General features: G+C 44.5%; 1 protein-coding gene across 2 annotated transcripts in view; it reads right to left on the minus strand.

Annotated features, from left to right (window-relative positions):
* Positions 1-24,524, minus strand: part of TCP11L1 (t-complex 11 like 1) — a 343,218-nt gene that overhangs the window by 108,781 nt on the left and 209,913 nt on the right. For both annotated transcript variants that reach the window (XM_085648244.1, XM_085648245.1), the window contains exon 4: positions 14,201-14,321. In XM_085648244.1, coding sequence (XP_085504370.1) covers positions 14,201-14,321 — 121 coding nt within the window. The remainder of the gene's footprint in view (positions 1-14,200; positions 14,322-24,524) is intronic.

Raw genomic sequence — 24,524 nt, forward strand, 5'->3', positions numbered from 1 at the left:
GGCTCTTTTGGGAAGTTATTAATCGCCCCCTTTTTACAAGTAATGGCAAGGATAACATTGTGATGCAGATTGCATGTGAAACATGGGAATCACACTTTGGGAAGATTTTTAACCCACATGGTACTCTATCCAATGAACCATCACAAGGAGATGTTAGGGATTTGGTGGTCTCTCAGTCTTCCTTGTCCTTGAGCGCGTCGTTCACCTTACAGGAAGTGGAAGATGCTCTGTCGAAAGGCATACCATTAAAAGCACCCGGCCCTGATCTAGTGCCTTTGGACTTTTTTAAACATAATATTAAGGTTTGGGCCCCCCTGTTATTAAATGTTTTTAGAGCAGTCGTTATTAGCCGTATTCCGGCATCATGGAAGGAGGCAATAGTGGTGCCAATTTTTAAGAAGGGCGATAGATCAGATCCCCGATGCTATCGCCCAATTTCATTAATTGATGCATCGTGTAAGATATTGGGTAGGGTCATTTTAGCTAGATTGGAAACTTGGGCAGATTCGGTGGGCCTTATTGTGGATTCCCAATATGGGTTCAGGAAAGGTAAAGGTACTGTAGAACAGTGCCTGAACCTGGCCCTGATCATAGGTAAATACATGAAGGCAAGGAAATCCTCCATCCACCTTGCCTTCATGGACCTTTCAAGTGCATTTGACACTGTGTGTCGGAGCAAGTTGTGGCAAATGATGGAGGTCATGGGCTTCGAGGAACCCTTGGTCACCTTGCTCCGTAGACTCCATGAATCAACTACTGTAGCCATAAGGTTTGGGCCAGGGGGAGAGAAAACTAAGTCTATCCTCTCAACTGAGGGCGTCCGACAAGGATGCATATTAGCTCCTTTTCTGTTTCTTGTGTACACCAATGGCCTGGAAAAATATCTGTTGGATAATTGTTATGACTTTCCAAAGGTCAACGGCAGGAGCATTCCAATGCTTTCTTACGCCGACGATACGGTACTTATGACACTCACAGGAAACAGTATGCAGCACTGTCTTGATGCCTTCCACAAATTCATGTTGGACCTAGACCTTAAGGTTAACTTTGCCAAATCCTTCGCCATGGTCTGTGGCCCAAAGGGCACTAAGACTAGAAAGTTTGTAGTTAACAACTCTACCATTGAAAAGGTTGAAAACTTTAATTATCTGGGTAACCTTTTTAACAACAAACTAAGTTGGGCCCCGTTAATGCAGACCCGAGTTCAAAGTGCTAGTCGCTCTATAGAGAGTCTGTTCCGTTTCTGTGGCAAACTAGGACAAAAACCTGTCACACATTTAAAAACTTTGTATAAAGCTAAATGTTTGTCGGTTGCTACTTATGGGGCAGGAGTTTGGGGGATTGAAAGCCCTGACTCACTACAGATTATGGAGAATAAATTTTTAAAGCGTGTATTGGCTACTCCATCAGGCTCCTCAAACAGATTTGTCCACAACGAATTAGGTCTAAGTTACGTGAGTGACACCATTCGCCTTTCCCCTTTATTGTTATGGGGCAAAATATGGCAATCAGAGGACTTACAGCTTACTAGAGATATCCTCCGGGATTGTTTAAAGTTGGCAAACATGAAACAGATCCCCTGGCTATCTTATGTAAATGAAATGTTTCATAAATTAGGCCTGGGTGACATATTTGACAACCCCGAAAATATACAGGGAAACATCAAAGCTGTAATTAAAACAACTTATTGGAAATCACCGTTTGTGAATTCCCTGGTTAGCCCTTATGCCCCTAAGGCTACTTTGCTGCACCAGTTTTATTTATCTTTTACAAACCATGTGCAATGGCGATTCTACTTGACAAGGTTTAGGTTACACACCCTGCATTTTCTCTTTGCGTTTCCTAAACAGGGGGGTTGGTGTGAGAGACTGCCACCCTGTCCTTGTAATGACAAAGATAGCCAAAGCACGATGCACATTGTTCTTTTCTGTTCCCTATATAAGGACCCGAGAATCAGGTTTATTAAGCCGATCCTTAAGGAAAAGCAACCATGCCATTATGAAGAGGGCTATGATCATTTACTATCCCTATCTTCACCTGGTGTTTGCTGTGCAATGCTAAATTTTATACGGATGTCACTTTTGATCAGGAAACGTTACGGCTAAATCGGGCACCATGAAGTTGACCCTTGATTATCTATATTGTATATCATTGCATCGTGATTTTCTGATTCTCTATTTGTTTTGACCGGCACTTTAATGTATGCCCTGGCATGAAGAACCAATGAAATCATTTAATTTGATTGGAAGTAACAGCTATGGGGTTTTATTTGTGATTATTTTAGCTAATGAATTTTAACAGTTTAGTGTTATAATTGTAAGAATGCCTTTTTAAAAAATGATTTTGAAATAATGTTTGTAAATGAAATTGTTTGACTTTTATGATTCCTTTGTTCTGAATCGAATAAAGTTTTTGAGACTGAGTCTGAAAGTCAGGATGGGGTATGCAAGGGGGGGGGGGCATGGCTTAATGCCGATGTAGGGAGAAGCGGACCACGGAGCTCCTCCGTGACCTCCCTCCGTGGCAATTGATCCTGATGTGCTAAGGAGGCCCCAATCTAAGTCGGAATGCCTGTTGCCCCTGTGGAGGATCCGTCGACGGCACAGGAGGCTGTAATACGGAGCAAAAAAATGATTCTTTGCTCTGCTTGCACTCCGGCTGTGGTGATCCAAGACGGCGGCCGCGGCCTGACGGAGAGGCCTCTGTGAGCTGCAGCGTCCCGAGTGCTGCAGACTACATCTGCGCGACAGCGAGGTGTCCTTGATCCGATCTCGAGACGGAGGTTTGCGGACGTTCCGGTGTGGGGACAGCGCACAGAAGAGCCAGAGCCACACGTCCTAGCACTGAATCACGGTCCCAAGATGGCGGCCCGAGAGGAGCTGGAGGGGCCTGTTGGGAAAGCGTGCGGTAAGCGACCGCTGGGTTCTCGCAAGCGGCAGAGTGGGCCAGACGGCGACGCACTGAGCTCGGCCCTGAAATCCACCTGGGACATTGGATGGTGTCTGTGAGAAGCCGGACCAACAAGGCTCATCGCTGCATTGGGTGGGAGTCGTGGCAGCTCTGGTGGGCTGGAGGGCCTTGGTGAAGTACGCCCTGAGCTACCTAAGGACGGGACGTCGCCCTGTCTCCCTCCCGTGTTGGCCCGACTGAGCGGCGCTTTCTCCCTGCTGTGAAGCCCAGGGAGAGCGAAAGACTGTGTGGGAGTGCTTTCTCTGACCGTCCTGGTTGCTGTGGCGGAGCTCAGGCACGATCCTAGAGCTCCCTGGACTAGTTGCCCTCACCTCACGGCTGGGCGCTATTGCTCTGGGCCCACACCCTTGGCTGGGGAGTGCTGGTCTGATTGCTCGGCTGGTACTCGTGAGATACCGAATTTGGTGGGATACTACGTGGCCTATCGTGGACAGTTGTGATGGGGCAAGTATCCAGAAAAAAGGGTTTTGCGGCCCTCCAGGTGGAGGGCGCGGGACAACAGACTGACAATGAGGATGACGTGACGGAGCGCCCAAGTGCATATGTCCCAGGAGGCCCTACATTGGCAGACATAATGCAGGCCATCACTGCATCATGAGAAGCCCTTGAGACAAACATTGACGCCATTGGAGTAGACCTCGCTCTGCTTAAGGATGACCACAGAAAACTAAAGGAGCGAGTGAAGGTGCCAGAGAAAACATTGGAGGGGGTCCCGGACACAATGACCATCTTGCAGGAAAGTGTTTTGGGAGTTCTCTATTCAGATTTACATTATTGGACTGGAACATGCATAAAGACGAATTGAGCTGTATGCCAGGCTACCTGTGGGGGGTGGCTGGGAACCAGTGGTGTGCTCCTGGGATCCCTTGAAGAGACTCTTAGCTTGCAGCCAGCCGTGGGAGGACGGCAGGAATGCTAATGTACATAATTGCAATGCATATCGCCTTTCCAACAATTTTTCCGTGATGCCCACGGGGCTGTATGTATGGCTTTTCCAAACAAATAAAAGTCAGTTTAAAAAAAAAATGGGGTATGCAATGTGGGTGGGGGAAGTGTTGGTTTTCCATTTCTAAATGGAAAAAGGCAGGATTTCTGGCCTTGGCTCCAGGCAGACGGGCTTGCCTTTGGCGCGCCTATGCCATGGCCAGACAAGAAGGCAGCCTGAGAACCATGGAGAGCCCACAAGAACAAAACTTATGTGAACCTATCCACATAGCCCTCATGAAACTTAAACTCCTCGCAGGCTTGAAATTGTTCAAAGCTGAACTGCGAGCGAAGCCTCGGACCAATATCACCAGGATACTCACTGCTCTGCACTCTGACCTGGGAGAAACAATTACAGTGTTAAGAGTTGGCAGACTCAATTGGCACCACAGTTATTGAAGTGGAGGGACAAATCCAGAAACTGGAGGAGAAAAGTACCGCTGTAAAATTACAAATTTCTACTTCACAAGCACAAAATTATGTTATTACCAAGAAAAAGGAAGGCCTTGAAAACCGTGTTTTAGGGTGTGGGGCATACAGGAGTGTCTTTTTGCTACGTTGTTGGGACTCAGACAGAATCAAACCATAATGCATAGAGTACACAGAGTTGGGCTGCGCAGAAATGGAGAAATTAGTAGACCTCATGCCATACTAGGGGAATTTCACAACTGCCAAATGAAGGAGAAAATGCTAAAAGCAGCGAGGGAGAAGAGCCAAATAAGTCACAAGTCTTAGACTGTTCTCCATTCCAGGATATTTCCCCCACCATGCTCGCCCAACAACAACATTTTCGGCCAATAAGTTACGACAAAGCAAAGCTGAAAGACACCAAAAGTCTGTTATCACTACTCCAAGGGATGGTTCTCCCGGAAGGTGTATCCTTCCTTGTGACAATGGATATCGAAAGTTTGTACACCTGCATCCCGCAGGATGACACCATCAATGTCGTGAGACACACCCTTGAGTCCAGTGTTTGGAACTACACGACCCCGCGAGAATTCATTGTCAGCTGTGCCACTCTCGCACTGAAGAGGAACTTCTTCGAATATAAGGGTGACCTTTTTCAACAAATCACAGGAACTTCAATGGGCAGCACTTTTGCGCCTTCGGTAGCCGGGTTGTATGTTTTCGACTTCGAAAGAAAATTCATTTTGGATCCCAACAACCCTTTTCTGTCAAGCCTCTTCTTTTGGAAAAGGTACATTGACGATGTGCTGATCATTTGGCAGGGCTCTGAGGACCGCCTCAGAGATTTCTTTGGATGGATAAATACTTGCGATCCCCATCTCAGATTCACCCACACACATGACAAGGATGAGATGATCTTCCTTGATGTGGTAATCACCAGAACAGGTGATACCCTCCAAACCAGAACTCACCATAAACCGACGGCAAAGAATAATCTGTTACACTTTTCCAGCTACCACCCTCGCCCTCTTAGGGAAAACCTCCCCTTTGGGCAATTTTTGCGTCTCCGACGGAACTGTAGCGAAGTGTCTACATACAAGAAACAAGCACAAGAGCTTACATCGAAATTGAAATTTCGGGGTTACCCTGACAGAATCCTTTCCAGGAGCAACAAGCGGGCCCGGAATCAAAATCGAGACGCTCTACTAGAAGACCATGTGAGAGATGATCAGGATTCCATACCTCTCACTTGTGTAACAACTTTCAATGCAGCATCAAACGCAGTCAGCAAGTCCATTAAGAAGCACTGGAATATCCTGACGAGCAACAAGCACAACTGGGATAAACCTTTATTCTCTTACAAAAGAGCAAGGAGTTTAAAGGATGCCTTGGTCCACACTCGCCCTAAGATATCAGACAAAGATCAAAACCAGTCTATTACTAGTGCGTGGGGCCTCCCTCCTATTGTTGGTCACTACCCTTGCGGCTCATGTAGCGTCTGCCACCTGACTTCCCCCTCGAAACACCTTGAACTTGAACCAGGGAAACAATGGGTGCAGAGAACGCACACAAACTGCAACTCTACAGACGTGGTTTACCTCATCACCTGTCCATGCGGACTAAGATACGTCGGGATGACAGGGAGGAAAATTAAGCAGCGCATATGCGAACATCGCAGTACCATTCGCTGTCGAAAACTAAGCACAAAATTGACAGAACATTTTCTTTTGGCCAATCACACCACGAACGATATGACCTGGTCAATCATTGAAAAATTGAAACCAGGACAAAATACTCAGCAGCTACTCTTTGAAAAAGAGCAAAGGTGGGTCTATCGCCTTTCTACTCACCTCACAGGTCTTAATGATAACATCCCGTGGAACTCCGTCTTGAAGAATTGAAATATGGGTTGATTTCCACCATTAGGACTAACACCTTGATGGCCTCTTTGTAGCACTGCCTAGGATTTCTTTAGACCCCCTCTGTTGTGTTTCTCATTGGAACTGACCAATGCAGTGGGTCACCAATAGATACAATACACAAAGCGCCTCTCGTTAATTTCCTCATGAAATCAGTTTTCACTTAGGGGATCCACCCGTAAAGTGTAATTCTTTTGAACAGTTTTCAGGCATTACGTGGCATGTTTAAGTAGTCAATAATCACCGACTATTTTTAAACATAAATAATTATGACGAAGTATTTTCGCCATTATTTGTCATGCTCCCTGTAAAAACTAGCATATCCTACTTCAGCCCACCACATCTTAATCAACCAATCCTAATGGGACTAGGTCTGAGGGCTCGGCCGCTAACACACGCCCCTGATGATGATGTCACGCGTTTACGGACGCTGTTGCTATCACGTGACACGCGTCTCCGCATCACGTGATAGGTTTGCATTTGTATTTATTCCGGCTCTCACTCCATACTCACCAAGATCCGGGCCGAGCAGGACTGATCCAGGTACCTTGCGGGAGTGTGCGAGCATGGAAGTAAGTAGTTTCCCTTTACCATCGCGTCCCTCTGGTCCCAGTGAGTTTCTCTTACGAGTACCCAGACCAACAAGGTTCTCTTATTTATCTACTCCCATAGATACTATAGCTCACTACCCCCCTCTCGGACCCATGACGCAACAAATACTGGTTTACTGAGTAAGAGTTCAGCCCCCTTTTTTCCATGTTGTTGTTGTTTTTAAATACCAAATTGATAGTCATGCACTGGAGCAACGGCGCCTGGCAAACACCATGTGTGCTCATTTCAGCATGTACTCCACTTGCACGAGTCCGCTATATGTATATATGTATATATTTTTAAAGGCAAGCACTACGGCTATTACAGCCTACGCCGACAGCACATCGCTGGCCGGCTAGTCAATACATTGTTTTATTGACTTCACTGACACAACTTGTGCGCAGGACCACTACGAAAACACGCTGATAAAAGTACAGGTCCTACAGCTCACACAGAGCACCACTCTTTTTGTGTGGGAGTCTTGATAACCACTTAACGTTATTTGACACCCACTCCCCCTTCACAGCATGGGCCTACCAATTGTGTTCACCTGAATCACGTAAAGCATAAGATATTCAAGTGACACAATGTGTCTATCTGTATATGTCTTTATGTGTGTTATGTCTGTTTTTTTCCCTTTACAGGCGTTACTAGCCCCTTAATTACAGGATGGCTCTTGCGGTAAAACAGTGAGTCTTACCGCTCAAACACACCACTGGTCTGGGTGCACCTTAGCGTGTGCATACCGCCGTGGTGTTCCCTATGGTCCTGATGAATGCTTAGCCGACTGGGCTCATTAAGCAGAAACATGTTGACCTTCCCCCTTTTGGATAAGCCGTGTCCCACCTAATTGGCCGGCTTCTGTCCAACCCACTTGTTTTTAGTTCGGTATTTGGTTTGCCAGAATTAAATTGGTTATTGGTTAAAACCACTCACCTTTTAAATTTTTCACTCCCCTTTCCATCAAAAACCAGCTCCGCTGTAGTTCAGGCGTTGTAGCACACCAGAGAGGCATTCGGCCTCTCTGGTGGAACCCGATGATGAAGCATGTCACCAACCAGGTTGGTGAGTGAGGGTTCTCTTAAAAACACAACTTTTTGCTCACGCTGTTACTCCTATTTTGCTCCTTACTTTGTTCACTCTTTTGTTGTTGATGTAAAGCAAAGCAAGCTACAGATGGCTATTTCCTTTGGTACTGCATTCAAATTCAAGAAGACATCACATCAGACCTCGGATAGAGCAAATGCAGCATGAATCCTCAGTGTTCAACTTTGCACATGGACACCTTGAATCCAGTATCGGCGAAGCCAAGAGAAAAAGCAACCAAGAAGACTGAAATGGAAATTGCCACACCTGCAGAGACATCGGGGAGTGCGACACAAGAGGCCAAGAGAGGTGGCATCGAAGAGAGCAATGAAGCAGACACATGTTGGCATTGTGAAGTAGTAAAACAGTTGTAAGGCGAAAGGAAGAAGCTGGTCAGGCATACAAGGGAGAAGTACTCTTGTGAACCACACACCATCTGATGTAAACTTCTACAATATATTGAGCAGATTCATGTCATGATCTCCTACACATACACAACCAATCATAAAATACACCACCTGCTGAGAACCAGGATCAATGGTTCGATGTTGATGATGCGCAAAAAGTCAACTTTGGTGGTAAATGAGGGCCTCATATCAGGAAGGGGCTTCCACAGTACTGTACAATGCCTCTGAATAGTTGTTTTCTTGCACTGTTGCAATGTTTTGCATGATGGGGAAACGGCGGGTGGGGGGAGGGAATTTAGGTTGCTGATGCAAAGAGACAATAGGATACTGATTGCAAGATCACCAGTACACAGGATCGTACACCGGTCTTTAGCAAATATAGAACCCTCATTGGGAGCGGAGAGGAGAAAATAGATTCACCCACACATAGAACCTAGGATGGTGAAAATAATATGCCCCAAATAAAATACATTAAACTATGGCAGTGGACAGGAGATACAATGTAGTAGCCATCAAGGAGACGGATTTAAAAAGGTTGGCGGAGACAAGACTGAGGCATGAGCAATATCTCAACTTCTCAGGCCTCGTTAGACATAATGGGGTAGCCCTTTTCGTACACAGGCATTTGCGTTTTATAAAAAACTATTTTAAGAATGATAAAGAGGGTAGATACCTCATGGTCAAGGGGCTGGTGAAAAGGAAAAAGTTGACAATAGTGGCTATCTATTGTCCCAACTCAGGTCAAGATGCCTTTTTATGCAACGCAGTAGACATACTACTGGGGTTCACGAAAGGAGACATAATCATGGGTGACAGTTTGGGACCCTAGAATGGAAGAAACAGGCACTGGAATAAAGCATTCGGAAGCGTTTTTGAAGACACTTAAGGGCAAACCTTTACAATCCTAGGCCTCCAAGACATTTGGCGATAACACGACAATACACAACAAGATTATACATTTTCTCCCACGTCCACAGAATGTACTCAACAACTCCCGATAATAATATTACAATCTGAGATAGGAATGATATCTATATCCAATCATCCCTACTTTTAAAGACAAACACCGGGTAGACAGGCCAAAGAGGGGAGGAAGATGGATTTTCTATCCATTGCTCTGAGGGACCCAGTGCTACAAGGGGTACTATGTACACATACTGAAGACTACTTTGCTAATAGCATTACTCAAAACGTCTCCCTTGAATGTCTCTGGTATACCTTCAAGGTGGTCCAATCCTTAGAAATGGGAGGTGTCAACAATGAGAAAAATTGGAGGAAGATCTAAGATTGCACAGAGTACAGGGTATCCCCCTCATACTGTCTTCTGTGAACTGTCACGTCACTCACAGGCCGAATACACACAAGAGATACAAATAAGGCTTAAATCTCCATTCTGCGGTTAAAACATATGCACTACAATCATGTAAACAAGGTGGGTCCACACCTTGCCTGCTTATTTTTTTTTTTTTATTGATAAAAGTAGTAGTCCCAGATAACAGAGAGAGAATTACCAAAGATGATGGGGAAAGAAAGCTTTCTATGACTATTATTCCTATACAGCAGAACCCGTTCTGGAGACACTAAAAGACACATTTTTAATTACTTGCCACATTCCAAAGATCACTCCTGAGCAAGCGTCCAATTTACAATCTCATATCTCTGAGGGCGAAATTAAAGCACCCATTAAAACTTTGAAACCTAATAAGGCATCAGGCCCGAATGGCTAAATTAAAGGGTTTTACAAGGCTTTCTGTGGATTACTATTCCCCATCCTGGCACCGACTTTCAACTGCTTTTGAAAAACCAGAAAGGTGAACCCCACAATAGTTAAAGCTTTGATATCCTGTGCATATCATAAAGACCTACTGGGCTTCTAAACTTTGATGCGAAAACCTTTACGGAGATATTAGCATTGCGACAGCAAAACATACTTCCAAATCTCATACACCCTAACCCATTGGGATTTATAAAACGCCATCAAACACATGATAATATTAGGGGTTGTTCCACCTAGCCAAAAAGCAAAAAATTAGGTAATGCCATCAATTATAGTCGAAATAAATGCTGAGACCAAGCACCTCCTATGCAATGCTCCAACTGTTTGAAGTGGAGAATGGGACATGCCAGGAGTGCCCCTTGACCTCTCTTCTTCCCCCACCACCGCCAAGTAACAAACAACTAGCAAATTGCATAAGGGATGATGGGGAATAGAGGGTTGGAGAGGGGTGTGGTTTAGGGGACCTATAATTTGGCTGGGATGAACAAAAGATCATACTCAAAACCCTAATGGAACCCGGGAGGCCCCTCCTTATGTTACAGTCACAACTAAAATGTTTTAAGAGAATCTCCGGGTTTAAAATAAATACTACCAAATTCGTAATACTAAGATTGACACAGGTGGCGGTGGATGCAATCAAGGAGAACACAAAATTAAATTGTCGTCAAGAGGAATTAGCTACGGGTGAGGTTCACATCAAATGTGCTAGAAGTATAAAAATCTGAGTGCCCTCTCAACAGCGATCCAATTGGACCTCCTGAGATGGATGAATCTTCTCGTGTTTTAGATTGGCAAGATCAATGCCATGTAGATGAATGTGCTCCCTAGGTTACTTTACTTGTTCCCGGTCTTACTCATGCCAAAAGTGGTGCCAGAGCCAGAAATAGATTTCTCCACTTAAAGAATATGACCTTGAAATGCTCCTGGGGAGGAGGAAGAAGGCCAAGGATCTCATACAAAGTACTCTGTAGATCCAGAGATAGGGGAGTGTTTTCCCTGCCAGAAATACACACATACTGAAGAGGGGCACAGCTGAAGTTGCTAGCAGAAAGGAACACCCACAAATCAGACAAAATATGGGCACCCATGGGTAGAACAGAGCAAAAGCATGGTCCTCACTTGGGGGCCTCATTTGGAAACAAAGGCAAGACAGTCCTGCCAATGTGCACCTTGGTACTGCCAATGAACACCATACTTACAATCTAAGATGCAGTGAGCTAGCGACTGTATTTGACTACACATCCCTCCCCATACACCCCAATCTACTACAATATCTTTTTCACCCCAGCACTAGCCCTGGACCTTTTAATGCTTGGCACGAGAGATTGGCTCATGTCGACTGAGTAAGAGAGGGTGCATACACTATGCTCAACTGCAACATTGGGTCTCCTATCCCTCAATGAAAAAAGCAGTTATGAAGGGACTCACCTCAATTGGAGAGGTTTATCTGAAATGTTACAGGAACAAAGGTAGTCATTTTTACGCTATGCAAATTTCTCATGGAAACGTCCTTAGATAAATGCCATGCATACAAATACAAATGGGGGACTCTCATAGGGAAGGAACTCACAGAGGGGCAATGGTCACATATCAGGAAAGACATGGTCGCATATCAGGAAAGCCATGCTTATAGATCTAGAAGGACCTGACCAAAGCTATGCATCGCATATTGGGTAGGGAGTTTCTTTATAAATTACTGCTGGATTAGTATCTGCGTCAGGCCAAACTACACAAGTTTAAACCTACAGCACATCCAATGTGTTGTCGGGATTGTGGAATGGAGAGGGATATGCTCCACATTTGATGAGAATTTCCTAAAATTGCTTCATTTTGGAAGCAAAATTAAACCCTCCTCCCAATATTGAACACTGGCATTCTTGCGTCTGGAATTATGGCGATGGTTAAGCTATAATGTGGCATGTCTGAGAACACTATGGACTTTGTAAAATAATGGGCCCCACAAGGGACATACTTGTCGGAAGGTAACCCCCCAGTGTAATATCCACTGAAGCGGAGGGCACTGAAACAGTTATCACTCTGTGGTGAGAGTGGAGCGAGATAACGGGAAATCCCACAAGATAATGTGGAAAACTCAGATGATTTGATGTAAGATAACTGGGTGACAGACGTATCCTGATGATCTAACGGAAATACAGATGATGACGTGTATTAAAGGCTCAATAATTTGGGTGGATGTTGGGGCAGTTTAGGGGAGTTGTTCATAGAACATACTTGCTCTTTGCTTTTGATGAAACTAAGAATGCAATTGATGGGGGAATGTGCAAATTCTTGAGCTTTCAGTTCCTGCTTTGTATTCGAATATATTGTTCTGTATTGTAATTGCACTTACAACCCCTGACGAGGCGTCAAGCGCTTTTTCGGCAAGTAGCACGCTACTCCGGAACCCATAAAGGATTAGTGTTGAATCAGTATAGTGAAATATGAAAGTAATTTGAGTGGTGGATAGGTTAGTCAGTTATTTGGATTGAGAAGGAAAGCGGAGTGATAGAAGCGGGAAAGGTATATATGATTTCGATTGGAACGCAATAATATATTATGATTAGGAAAAAAGATTACGTGGAGCCAGTCTGACCTATATCGCTTTATGTCATAAAAAGGGGAGAGGAGTTCGCCTAACGGCAAGGGCATCATGTAATTCTGTGCAAATCACTTAATCTCCCCGTGTCTAACAAAAATGAATGTGTCCTCATGTAACGCAACTAGTGCTCGTGTAAAGCGCTCTGATAACCAATACCTTCGTGCTATATAAAAGTCAAGCAAACAAATACAAACAGTCAGCATTTTCTCAAGAACAAATAATTAACATGATGATACCGGAAGATTTCAGGACAGATACTTAACTCCCAAATAAAAAAGAAAGTCAAGCAAGGGAACTTTATTTTAACAGCGCATGTATATAAAACATAGAACTTGTAAGTTTAGCTGGCTGCTGCAAGAACATTTTCTGCCTCCCTCAGAGGAACAGGTCACAAGTGGACCAACCGGAACCACCCGCAAGTAGCATCAGCTGATACCAAGAGATAAAACGTAAAGTTGAAACAATATACCTGAAAATGATATTACAATGGATATTCCACAATCTCCTGAAGTGAGGTTCTACTAAGAACATAAGTAAGATAACAAATATTCTAAGATGACTCGCACTGAAAGCATACTGGGCCAGTTTAGCAGAATCCCTAACTAATTTCAAAACAGCTGAATTAATACAGGCTCAGATATCTAATGCTCTAAGGCTATCTGAAGGTGATATGTCTAGTAATAGCTCAATACAATGCCTTATCAAAACATTCTAGGGTTCTATTCGTAGAAGTAGGAAATGCATTATATCTCTGGAAAAAGTCACGACCCAGAAGATCTCAAGAGTCCACAACAAAAAAAACCCAGTAAAACACATTATACATATGTTTTTTTAAACCAAGATGAGGGCCCATATGGTTTCATATTTGATTTATGGAACTACCACATGGACAGGGGAATGCTCTTTAAAGAATTGTGGACATCAGAAGGTATTGATTTCTTCTAATCTTCTCAGATACAGCCTCCTAAACATGGTTGTATTATTTTACAGTAGCTTCCTCCAAAAACATAATTCCTACTGAAGAGTGTATTGGGTTCTGGCATTGTCAGACTAGCCAAAGGCTAGCCAGAGTACAGAGGGCAAACACTCTTTGATCCTAAAAGAGAAGACTCTCAGAAGGGTCTGCTTGAAGGTAATGAATGCCTTTCACAATACAATGCCATTTTTATTATGGGGTTTACAGTTCTAGTAATTCTATATTCAGGTATGCTTTATAAAAAAAAGGTCTGTGGTGATAAAAGCAGCATGCGGCATATGCATGCAAAAGTATATGTGGGTGAGTGTCGGATGGTAGAAGGAAATCATCCAGTTAAAAGTGCCAGGTAGTGTACTGAAAATTCACATTTTTGGGAGCTTTCTGAACTGCAGTGGGTAATTGTTTTGCCTACAGAGTGGTGATATGATTTGATATTGCCCAGATGATATTTTGCATGATCTACAGAAATGAAGCTTAACTTACCTCTTTAATTTCCCTTAAAAGTGTAATTGCATGGTCATAGGTTGGTGGGTCTTCATGAAATTGAGCTTCTAAACAATCCCAAAATGCTTTATGTACAATGTCTCGAACTCTTTTCTCCAAGCTGTTGGCAGAAAATTATTGTTTTTTAAAATAAGATCAATTTATTTCCTGAAACAAGCCACATTTCGGCAATCGACATAACACTATAAAGGTAAAATTATTTACACTAGAAATAAACGAACAGATACAGGGTTAACAAGAGTGTAACAGTATATTCATGGACCTTTGGAAAATGAATACTGAAATTGGAGGAATAACAAGGTACTTACCTTCAGTAACGCTATTTCTGGTAGAGACCATGTAGCTGCAAAATCCTCACCTTTTAAATAATTTCTGGGTATCACAATGGACCTGGAACCTTTTCAGCAGTAACTCTGCATGACGGAAGGTGAGGCAGTATGGGGCCTATGTAGGCGCCACTCCAGCGCGTTGTCAGTTGCTTCCAAGACTGTCTGCACCCCTAGGCGCAGAGCCCCAAAATCCATTGGTAGACAGTGTGCAGATTCCTAGACTTGGGTTCTTATTAATAGATGAAGTCCAATCACAGAACAGGAAGAATGAGAGGGTTGGTGAGGAATCTACAGCTAGATAGAGTCTCTACCACAAAGAACATTATCGAAGGTAAATAACCTTTTCTTCTGAGAGAGACTTCAGCTAACTCACCTTCTGAATAGATACCAAAGCAACTCCTATTCAGAGGTAGGCCTCTGAATGGAGTCAAACCAGGAAGTCCTGCAGAACCAAGCAGGCAAAAAGCTCCTCTCAGTGAACCGGACTGTCAAGGTAAAAGTGCTTTGTGAACATATGGAGGGACTCCCATGTAGCTGCCTGGCAGTTGTCCAGGACAGGAACTCCACGAGCCAAAGCAATAGTATCAGCTTTGCTCCTAGTAGAATGAGCACGCAGTCATTCTGGAGACTGTGTTTTGGCCACTGCGTAGCAGATCTTAATGCAGAGCACAATCAAACGGGAGATGGTTCTCTTCTGCACCGTCTCGCCTTTTTTTCGCTCCTGAGAATCCCCATAAAGAGATGATCGTCCATCTGGTGGTCTTTGGTATGATCCATGTAGAAGCTTGGCCCTCTCTTGGAGCCCAAGTGATGGAGTCTCTCCTCCTTACAGGGGTGAGGCAGAGCATAGAATGCTGTCAGACTGATGGTTTGATCGATGTGGAACAGAGTCCTCAGAACCAGTTTGTCTGGGAAGAAGGTTGTGTATTATAGAGTGACACAAACAGTCTGAAGATCACTCACACGCTGTGTCAAGGTGATGGTGATGAAAAACACAGTCTTAACAGTAAGAAGAGCTGTGACGAACAGCTAGAACGTGGAGCAAATCAGTTTTGGGGCATTACAAAGGGAGAAGGGAGAAACGTGTTGCAGTCCTTTAAAAAAGAATTGCATCACAATTGGTTACTTAAACAACAAGAGCTGATTTGGCAACTGGAAGAATGCGGAAAGAGTCGAAAGATAGCCCTTAATTGTGCCAAAAGCAAATTCTTGCCGGGCAAGAAAAGGTACGAACAAGAGATTGTCAGATAACGGAGGGGGTCAATCTGGCATCTAGCACACCAAACCACAAATTTGTCCCAATAACAGGCGTGTACAGTTTTCGCCAAGGGATGCCTGGCTGTCAACATGACATCAACCACCTCCGGGGGAAGGTCGAAGCCTAATCTTCAAGCTTGAAGGTGGGGATTGGGAAGGCCCAGTGCAAAACCCTATTCTGCTGCTGCGACAGCACGTCCTCCAGGAGAGACAGACTGACTGACTGGAGGACATAGGCTCAAGCCCAGGAGTTCTGAATACCATGGGGTTCTGTTTGTCGTTTGCTGTGTGCTGGGGCCATACTTGCTACGTGTCTCTGGCCTGCTTTCCCTGCGCATATCTGCGTCTATCTGCACTGCCACTGCATTTGAAAATCCCGTGCCGCCACAGTGTGCACTACATCGACCGGTGTCCATTGCGGCAGGAAGCCGCACACGCCTCTTCCGCGCCCGGAGGCGCTTTAAATCCGAGGAGAGCTCCCGCGTCGCGGGACCGCGCGCAGACGACGCCGGGCTAAGCCCGGGCAAAGGGCGGGCCCTCTGTGGCCCTCAGAGGCCAGAGGAGACAGGGCTGGGCCACGGATCTTGGAGTCATCTACAGCATACATTGTTCATTCACTACGTTGTAGTTCTTATTGTGCTCACCTCCACGTGTCAATAGAAGTTAGAAATACAATAGGGACACCTGGACAAATTTGCCTTTGTTGCCTTTGCTACTCAGATTGACCGTGGATTCCTTGTATTGTGACTAACGCTTGGCCGAACCCGTTGCACAGGTCCCGCTTCACAGAGGGGTGCTCTTCCTTGTGGGCTGCTAGCTGCAGCTGGGGTAAGATAGGGGCTGAGGGCTGCGAGCAAGAGGGCCGGGACTACTTTTCTTAGGAGTCCCAGTAACCCCGCCTGTTTCACCTGGCCCGCTCTCCCTCCCCACCCCCGACCCCAACGACCGGGTAGCCTCTGCCAGAGTCATAAATTAACGCGTGAATACGCTGCGCGGGAGCGCGACGGAGCTTGCCGGGGGCTGCAGGGGCCTGACAAGTATTCTACAGTTTCCTTTCTAGTAAGTGAATTTTTTGTATCCTGTATTGGTGTGAAGTAGGGCAATGTCTGCCTTAACAAGTACCGCCAGCGCCCGTTCAACTACTTCACCGACTGAGACTGGTCTACTAGCTATTGGCCCTTTAGATAAATTCTTTTTTAACCGTTCATCTTTAATTGACAAAGAGTTAACCTTGGCCGAGAGGCGCGCAGTGCGCAGACAATCAATTGAATTGCTTAAAAATTCTACGGACAAGTATTTAACTCAAACATATCCCACTCTGGTGACTCCATTATCTTCAGTAAACTTTCCAGTTGCCAACGAACAATCTGAAGGACAGGCACAAATAATAAATGAGGAAACTGTTACAGATTTGAATAGTTCCAGCGGGAGTTACAACCGTCCTATATTGCTTCCTGATCCAGGTGCTCAGGTTATCCCGACTCGACCTAAGCTTGGGTCCAAAAGAAAAAGAACAGCCCCACAAAGAAAATGTAAAAATGTGGCCAAACCCCCTCTAAAGCAAAGGAAGCTACACAAAACTGTGGGTACAAGAGAGGCTGTTATTGAAGAAAACCAAAGCATAGGAAGTGTTCAGAACTCAAACCTTGTTCCCTTGGGTAGCCTAGACTCACAAGAGAAAATTTGCCCTGAGTCTGCTTTATCAACTAACGATAAATTGCTACCACTTGCAAATCTGCTCCCTGAGCTAGAAAGATTACTTAGATTAATACTTATCCCGATAGAGAATAGAATTGCCAAGCTCTCTGATAGGTTAAACCACTTTGAGCAGGCAACACTAGATAATTTTTATTCTACAAAATCATTGATTAAAACTAATGCAAGGGTGGATTTAAGTATAAAGCCCCATGATAATATTAACCTTGTCACTCAAGATAAGGGTAGAAGGTCTCAAAACAACTCTCCTTCACCCCCTAAGACAAGTAACACCATTGTCAAAACAACTACCAAATCTACTGATTTGGTATATTTAGGCCCTGTCCAACTTCAGCCTAATACCACTAATACCACAAATCCACCCCAGTCGATGGTATCTCAGTCACAAAATCCATCACCCGTGGCTGGTTTAGGGGTTACTGTATGTTCCTTAGTGGGTAAAGCTCCAGTACCCACAAAAATAACCAACAAGCAGTTAGTTCGAAACAATCTTGCGGTTGGGATAGGGGACAATGTATGTCTTCCAGCGGGTAAAGTTCTAGTTCCAACCCAACCAACTAATAATCAGTTGGTGTTGAAACCTGCACCCCGTCCTGTTCCTACAGTTTCCAAATCAATCCCACCTCCCGTGATAAAGCCACACCACAGAAAACCCCCAGTAAACCTTACTCCGGATTCCTTCCCCTATGTAGTAGTCCTTATAAACGTCCCACCACTTCCCATAGGGCAGAGAGAAACCTTCCAGATGCTTAAAAATAAGACCATGCACTGGTTAAGGGAGAATAGACCTCTCCCAGGAGACCTTGACGGGTTAATCATAGGGGTAAGGAGAATAGATTGGATAGGGTATACACCGAAAAGTTTGGGTGGGGACTGTGTTGTGGTTAACTTTCAAGATCCAAGGGTGGCGGGATGGATAACTAGGCAGGGATGGGGTGAAAATAAGGGAGATATTAGAATTGTAGATCTTACCTTTTTCTACCCCCGCCCAACCAGTGTACTGACTAGCCTGCATAACGAACCCCTGAACCCTTCTGCTGTATCATGGCCAATTACTTCCATACCAGCTTCATTATTTGGTCAGAACTATACCACATGTACTAACTATAATCCTCAAGCTGGACGGCTGGACCCAGGGTGGGGATATTGACAAATTACTAGAGAGTGGAGCAGTAGTATTGGAGGGATTAATAATGAGTCCAAGGGGGCCTGTGAAGATCATGTTAGTTCTACTGTCACAATCTTAACCGCTGGTTACACAGAGAAGGGGAGTTTTGTTGTAGAGGGAGGTACCGGGATGGAAAATATAAATGTTAGTACTGTGAAACTTGCTGACCCCATTGACGATCTGGGGAAGGTCGTTATTAACATCAAAAGCCCAATGATTTCCCGAGTGTCTTCTTATACTAACAATCATGATGGGTCTGAGTTTAGCTTTGGTACGCTTTTATCCTGGAATGTGGCAGGGTTGAGTAGCAAGTTAGACTCCCAACTTTGGGTAGAATATATCTGTGGGTTCGATGTTTGTTGCTTCCAAGAAACCTGGGCTTGTGACCCCCTGTTTTGTTGTGGTTACTTAAACTTTTCGATACCAGCATCGAAAGGTGGTAGGGGTCGGCCCATGGGAGGTCTTACTGTATGGATAAAACAAGATTTGGACATTACCATCAAAATATTGGACCTGGGAAGTAGCGACTTACAACTGTTAAGAATCTCAGCAGATAAGGGTCCGTCATTGGACTTGTATAATGTTTATATAAGAGGCAGTAATACAACCAATTCCTCGACCTTAGAACTGTTGTCTGCCTGCTTAGAGACCAAGTCCCAAGATAGCAGGGTAATTATAGCCGGGGATCTTAATAGGACTTTTGAACCTTTAGATTGTACAAATGATCCCCTAGGGAAGGATGAGGACAACCTTTGGGGAGTACCATCTTTATGTTTAAACCCCGTCCCAAGGTGGACAAAAGACATCCTATTACTAAATACTATTTGTATGGAACATGGTCTAAGAGCACTGAATGGGAGAACTACAGGGGACAAGGAGGGTAGTTGTACCTTCGATAATAGTAATAGCAGGAGCAGAATCGATTATATAATATGTAGTCTTCAGTTGTGGCAGGGGGTTATTGATATGGCCATCAGGCCTAGAGTAGAAAGTGATCACAACCCCCTTTGTGTGACCCATAGGCGGTGGAATGCAGGAGTGGGAAATTTGCACCTAAAGAACGATCAGATTCCTGTCATGAGCAACGACGAACGTAGGCTAAAATGGCCAAGGGTATTGGCTAACGAGGAAACCATGACCTATATCAACCATGAGGTTGATAGTGCAATTATTGCAATGGAGGCGGCTGATCCAATAGTTCCCGGGGTTAGGGATATCACCGATATCCACAATAAGTTATTTTCCCTCCTCAAACCATGTTTTTTGACCAAGAGTAAGAAAGGGAGGAAAACCCAGGAAGTTGGAAGGTGGTTCAATCGCCAATGTAGATCTGCACGTCTAGTACTGGGACAAGCTATTAGGAACAGGGACCGCGTCGCAATAAAAGAGGCAAGGAAACTGTACAAACTGGCCATTTTCCAAGCAAAAAAGAAATGGGACGAAGACCACTGGGCTGAGTTAAAAGAGGCCTCTAACAAGAAGGACTCTAGGTCCTTTTGGAAAATTATTAAGTGGGGTAGAGGAGGTGGCCCAGCAAAGCCAGATAATAATGTAGCTGAAGAAGCCTGGGTTGACTACTTCAGACCACAATATGCTGAAGTTATGCACCCCGGGGTAGGTGAAGGCATAGTGCCAGTCTATGCTATTGACAACATGTTCTCCCCCAAAGAAGTAGAAATCGCGATTAGATCTGTGAAAAGTGGGAGAGCGCCAGGGTTAGATGGGATACCCCCGGATATTTTCAAGTATGATATGACGAGATGGGTGAGGTATATTTTTTTAGTAGCAAACGCCCTAGCCAAGGGGGGGGTGGTCCCCGACCTTTGGAAAGGTGCAATTATTATTCCCATCCATAAGAAGGGAGATCGCTCATCGCCTGCCAACTATAGGCCTATAAGCCTAATAGCAACCATGCAAAAAGTAGTGGGAAGAATGGTTGCAAACCAGCTTATGGACTGGGTTGATGCCAACAATGCCCTTTCCATATACCAAGCTGGATTTAGGCGAGCTACCAGTACCATTGATCAGGTCTTCCGCTTTACCATACTGCGGTGGAAGACGGTTTTACTGGGAAGAGGCTGCCTATATGTCGCGTTTGTCGACCTGCGGGCGGCATTTGATTTAGTCCCCAGGTTTAAGCTATGGTTGGTTTTGCGAAAAATGGGAATTCCTATTGATTTGCTTACACTAATTATGCGTCTACACGAATCCAATTTCGCAAGAATACAGTGGGGTGGGAATGGCGAGTTTACTCCGGACTTTCCCGTGGAAAGGGGTGTCCGACAAGGCTGCTCCATGGCTCCCTTACTCTTCTCATTATTTATTAATGGGATTGTTAAGCGAATGTTGGAAGCAAGCGTAGACGCACCCTCGTTAGCGGACGCCAGGGTTCCGATCCTGATGTTCGCTGACGATACTCTTATCTTGTCCAAAACCCCTGCAGGGCTGCAACGTGCATTAAATATTTTTGATACCTTTTGCACAGAGCACGGGCTTGAAGTAAACGTGGGGAAAACAAAATTAATGGCCTTTACCCCAAACCGTAGAATCTATCCCAAGGTAACCCTAAATAATTGTAAGTTAGACACTGTTAAGGAGTTTACATATTTAGGGGTACAGATAGCAGAGAGCGCTGGCTGGTTGCATCATTTGGAAAAAGTGGTCATAAAACATCAACAACTTTCAGGTGCTTTGAGGGGAGAACACCGCAAATCAAAAACAAAGCCGATTAAACCCGCACTTATAGTGTACGATGCCAAGGTCTTAGGCGCCACTTTATATGGTGCGGAGTTATGGGCCTGGGACAATCTTGCGGCCCTACAGATATCTGAGAACAAGTTCCTCAGAGGGATTACAGGACTTCCTCAGAGCACCCCCCTAATACCATTGTTCCTGGAGTTGGGTAAACGCCCAATTACTGACAGAGCGCGATTGCGCCCTGTTCTCTACTGGAGGCGTCTTTGGACAACTCCAGAGATTAGACAATATGCAGAGGGTTTTCTTTGGATAATTAAGGAAGACATCTTTCACAAGATAACATGGCTTAAAAATCCAAGGGCAATGCTAATTGATTTGGGGTTTTCCAATCTTTGGAATAACCCAGTGGAAGAAGAGTTCCCAAGCAAAGAAGCCCTCAAATTACGTTATTGGGATTGGGTGGGTGGCAATTTGCTGAAAGACGTTAGGTCTGACTCTATGGCTGGTCGTTTCTTGGAGACAAAAATTTTTCCTATCCTAGAAAATTATTGGGATACTATTACGGTACCAATGGATAGGAAGCTAGTCTTCCAGCTAAGATCCGGATCCATTCCCTTAAAAAAACTAACGTCACGCTGGCATAAGTCGACTAACAGGTTATGTCCAGCCTGTGGTAATGCAGAGGAGAGTGTAGGTCACTTTCTATTTGTATGCAAAGCCTACTCATTACCCAGGAGACTATGGCTCACACCTGTATGTAAAAACCTGGGGACACGTGACAGTACAGTGGCTTTAAGAATTTTGTGTACAACAACTCATGAATCGATAGTCATCGGGGTAGCTAAATACTTGGGTTGGGCCTGGGCCATCAGGCAACATTTAATGAGGGGGACCAGTTAATTAGGTTTTCCTTTTATCTTGATTGGCTAATAATGTGAAATTACTTGTCATATGTAAACTTTTTTATGCTAATACTGTATGAGCTGCACAGAACGCCTATATGAATTTATATTTGTAAATATCTTGTTTTTAATCTGTAAATGTTTTTATGCTGTGCTTTTATGAGAAATATCTCGAATAAAGCTTGTACGAGCTACAAGAATACCATACTCTCTGTGCCAAGTCCAGAGCCACTAGGATGACTTGGGCCTGGTGGGTCCTGATTTTCTTGAGAATTCTGGACAGTAGTGATATTGCCAGAAAAGCATACAGGAGTCCCAAGATCCACTTGAGGGGGAATGCGTCTCCGAGTGAGAGATGCCTTAGAAACATCAATGCACAGAAGTGTTAAGATTGAGAGTTCTTGGCGGTGGCAAAAAGATCGAGCCAAGGTTCTTGCCATTCGGAGAAGAGACCTTGCACCACTGCTGGGTACAACTGTCATTCATGATCCTGCAGGCGTCTACAGCATTCAATCACCACCACCAGTGGCGCTCCAGGCCTCCTGGCACAGAGTCTGTGACCCCACCTGCCCTGTTTGTTGCAGTACCACATGGTGGTGGTGTTGTCTGTGAGCATCTGTAACAGCCTCTCCTTGGCAGACGGGAGGAAGCATTTCAATGCGAAGTGAATGGCCATCAGTTCCAAAGGGTTGATGTGGAGCAAGGACTCTGCTGGAGACCAGAGACCTCTGATCTCCACCTCTCCCAGATAGCAGACTAAACCCAGAAGCGAGCATCGGTCCCCACTGTCCGTCCTGGGTGGGGAAGGGAGAGGGGTCTGCAGCTGACCCAATCACATCCAGCAACCACCACTGCAGATCTTTTGAGGTAACATCTATGAGAGATACAAAGAAAGCTCAGGATTCATGTCTGGAGCAAAGAAAGGAACTGATATCAGCATGCAGGAGTGGCCCCTATACAGGCTCCATGCGTTGTTTCCAGAGTGGAACGGAATCAGTGCAGAGCCTAGGGAATATTCAAAAGGTAAGGAATATGCAGCTAGAAGTCCAGAAAAATGATATCGTACATGTTTATAAAACTTTCTAGCTATTCTATTCTTTTTGGGAAATATTTGTAAGCTGCATCAGACTGGAGTTTAGCATCACAATTTTTATCTTACACTACATGCATTTGTACAATTAATTGTAAGATACTGATTTACTTTCTAAACAGTTATCTACAACTGCATCGTAAGAACATCATAGAACATAAGATATTATACACCTTTTTGTTTTTGATTTATTGTGCAAAGAAGCAAAGTGATCAGCAGCATTTATTGCCATATGAAGTCACTGTACTTATTTGGGACGGAATGGCAAATTATCACCTATTGCGGTAGTTTGTCATTGGGTAGTAAACCAACTCCTGGCTGTACGTTTCCTTGTGTGAGAGAAGTGTTGGATTAATTTAAACCTGACTGTGATAATAACATTCAATGTGACACTTGCACTGGAGAAACATTCAGTCTGACATTTGTTCTGGATCTGCAACTCTTATAGTGGAAAAATTCACCCTCTTCATAATTGTACAACCAGGGTTGTACTGTGGCAGGCCCTGCACCCAAATCCCTATGCAAGGCCACCTGCAGCTGCACATGATCTTTGTCTTTGCACAGTGTAGGCTGCCTGCAGAGAATGGATTTTACCTGGCTCAGAACTCAACCCACCACGAGACTGGACTTCAGCCCTGGTCAGCTTGGTTTAGCTGCAGGAACTGGCCTTCAGCAAAGCCTCGTGTTCAACCCTCTGCCAGCAACCAACCCCAGCTGTGCAAATCATAAATGCAGGGCCCAGGCTACTGAATGGATTTACACAAAACAAAGCATCAGCAATCCACAGAGCAAAGTTCTAGTTTCAAACAATGTCTGGTGTAAATCTGTTCAGCTTTTTCCTCTGTTGTGTTGAGCAAAGTCACCAATGGAAGTTAAGATGGGAAACACAGCTTTTTGACCACCCTCCCATTTTTTACTCTCTTTTTTTGTTTTACAAGTGTAAGGACCAGTTGGATCAACATAAAACTTACCACAACAAAACTAATCTGGAGAGACTTTTGGGGGGAAGTTTTGGGATGTTCAGAGCACATTTGTCAAATGGTGTGAAAGGTATTAGCAAAACTAAAATGGCTTTTCAGTGGAAACTCTGACCCAACCATAAAAACAGCATCGCTATCACAATTGTAATATTCAATAAAACCCA

Source organism: Triturus cristatus, chromosome 3_2 (genome assembly GCF_964204655.1).
Source record: "Triturus cristatus chromosome 3_2, aTriCri1.1, whole genome shotgun sequence".
Classification (NCBI taxonomy): Eukaryota; Metazoa; Chordata; class Amphibia; order Caudata; family Salamandridae; genus Triturus; species Triturus cristatus.